Genomic DNA, 1,496 nt, shown 5'->3' with positions numbered 1-1,496 from the left:
ATAACACAAAGAAATTTTCTCAAAAATTTTGCTGTTTTCGATCACAAAAAATATAGATTAGATCATGAAGATCAAATGGTGAAAATTTCAAGAAATTTCATTATTTTTTGGTCTTTTTGAAATTTAGTCAATAATGCAATTTGTAGAAAAGATAGCCACATCCAATCAGAACAAGGATGTTTAGAAACAAAAAAATGTAATCCAAACGAATCAATCCTTATTTATGAGATTTTTGATGAACAAGAGAAATTCTAACGAACAAAAGCACAGCGCACATCGATGCCGCTAGAATGTTTTACAAGAAAATGGGAATGGCGACAAATCCCCAAGTCAGAGAGAACGAAATACACTATTGAATTTGCTTATTCAGTCTTTGTCTTTAATCAAATTAATAATTTGATTTTCTCTTAGTATACTGTAAAAAGCATAGAACTTCAAACTTATTTTATATTACAAATAATATCTTGAAAGATACAATCGATAATCATGAACCTTCTTGATGAACATACATTTAATATACAAAAATCTGGGGCTTATTCGGTATATGAAAACAAGTAAATGTTTCTCAATGTGTAAAAGTTGACCTCATGTTGTGGTAACCGGACTACTAATTCCTTGCCTTTTGGAGGGAAGCTTAACAACTATGACACCACTAAGTGCACCCACGGCAACAAGAAGTACCTGATATACCTTCCGTATGTTATCTTCTTCCGATAAATATAAACAATGCACTACTTTTTGGTCTGTGAGGGCTATCACAAAAAATACCAAAACTGCCATAGCTGCATGAACCAAATCCTTTGACTTAATCTTATACTCAGACTCATTGGAAGGCTTAATTCCATTAGCAGTGGCTATCCCATTGATTGTAGCAATCCCATAATGCACCTTGCCTGTGGAGGCATCTGTGAAGGTGTCCATCAGTGAAAGGAAGATGCATGCTATACCAAGAATACCCACAACCACCCCTACCAAACACTTATCTGCTGTTTGGCATTGTTCGTTGTTGGGGAGAAGATTAGAAAGAGCCTGAAACACAAATAGAAGTCCAGTGGGCAATATCTTTGCAATATTTGATGCAGAAGACAATGTGCTATTGACAACACTTAAAGTGGTCTTTGCTGTCTCTTTTGAAGAAATGGTAATTAGGGTTTCCTCATTGGGGCCTGATGGTTTCATTTTCTCTTAGATTTCAATTCTTCTCTGGATTCTTTTTCTAAGCTTCAATTCCAGAGATTACAAAACAAGTCACTGAGAGAACTTGTAAATGAACTATATTTATACATCTGAGCCATTAGATGACAGCCAGAAGTTTAGATCAACACGTTTTCTCCTTGGATGGACTGCTGCACATTAATCTTATGAAAGTTAAATGTATTTTGTTTATGCTTAGCAAATTTGATTATAACGTAACGAAATTCCCAACTAATTTTTTCGTCTTTTTGTAGAGAAAAGGTTGCCGTTGGTTATTCATGACTCAGTCTTTAAGTTGCTAG

General features: G+C 34.6%; 1 protein-coding gene across 1 annotated transcript; it reads right to left on the bottom strand.

The window, feature by feature from the left end:
- Positions 1-585: 585 nt before the first annotated feature.
- On the bottom strand, positions 586-1,179 carry LOC149537370 (protein DMP3-like). The gene has a single exon (XM_089800419.1). It carries the CDS (start codon positions 1,177-1,179, stop codon positions 586-588), a length of 594 nt encoding a protein of 197 aa, XP_089656545.1.
- Between the last annotated feature and the right edge of the window lie 317 nt (positions 1,180-1,496).

The sequence above is a fragment of the Cupressus sempervirens genome, chromosome 9, assembly GCF_028749045.1.
Source record: "Cupressus sempervirens isolate cs-2001-9-10 chromosome 9, ASM2874904v1, whole genome shotgun sequence".
Taxonomy (NCBI): domain Eukaryota; kingdom Viridiplantae; phylum Streptophyta; class Pinopsida; order Cupressales; family Cupressaceae; genus Cupressus; species Cupressus sempervirens.
Note: the sequence above shows the minus strand (reverse complement) of the source record. Positions and strands in the feature narration are given on the sequence as shown.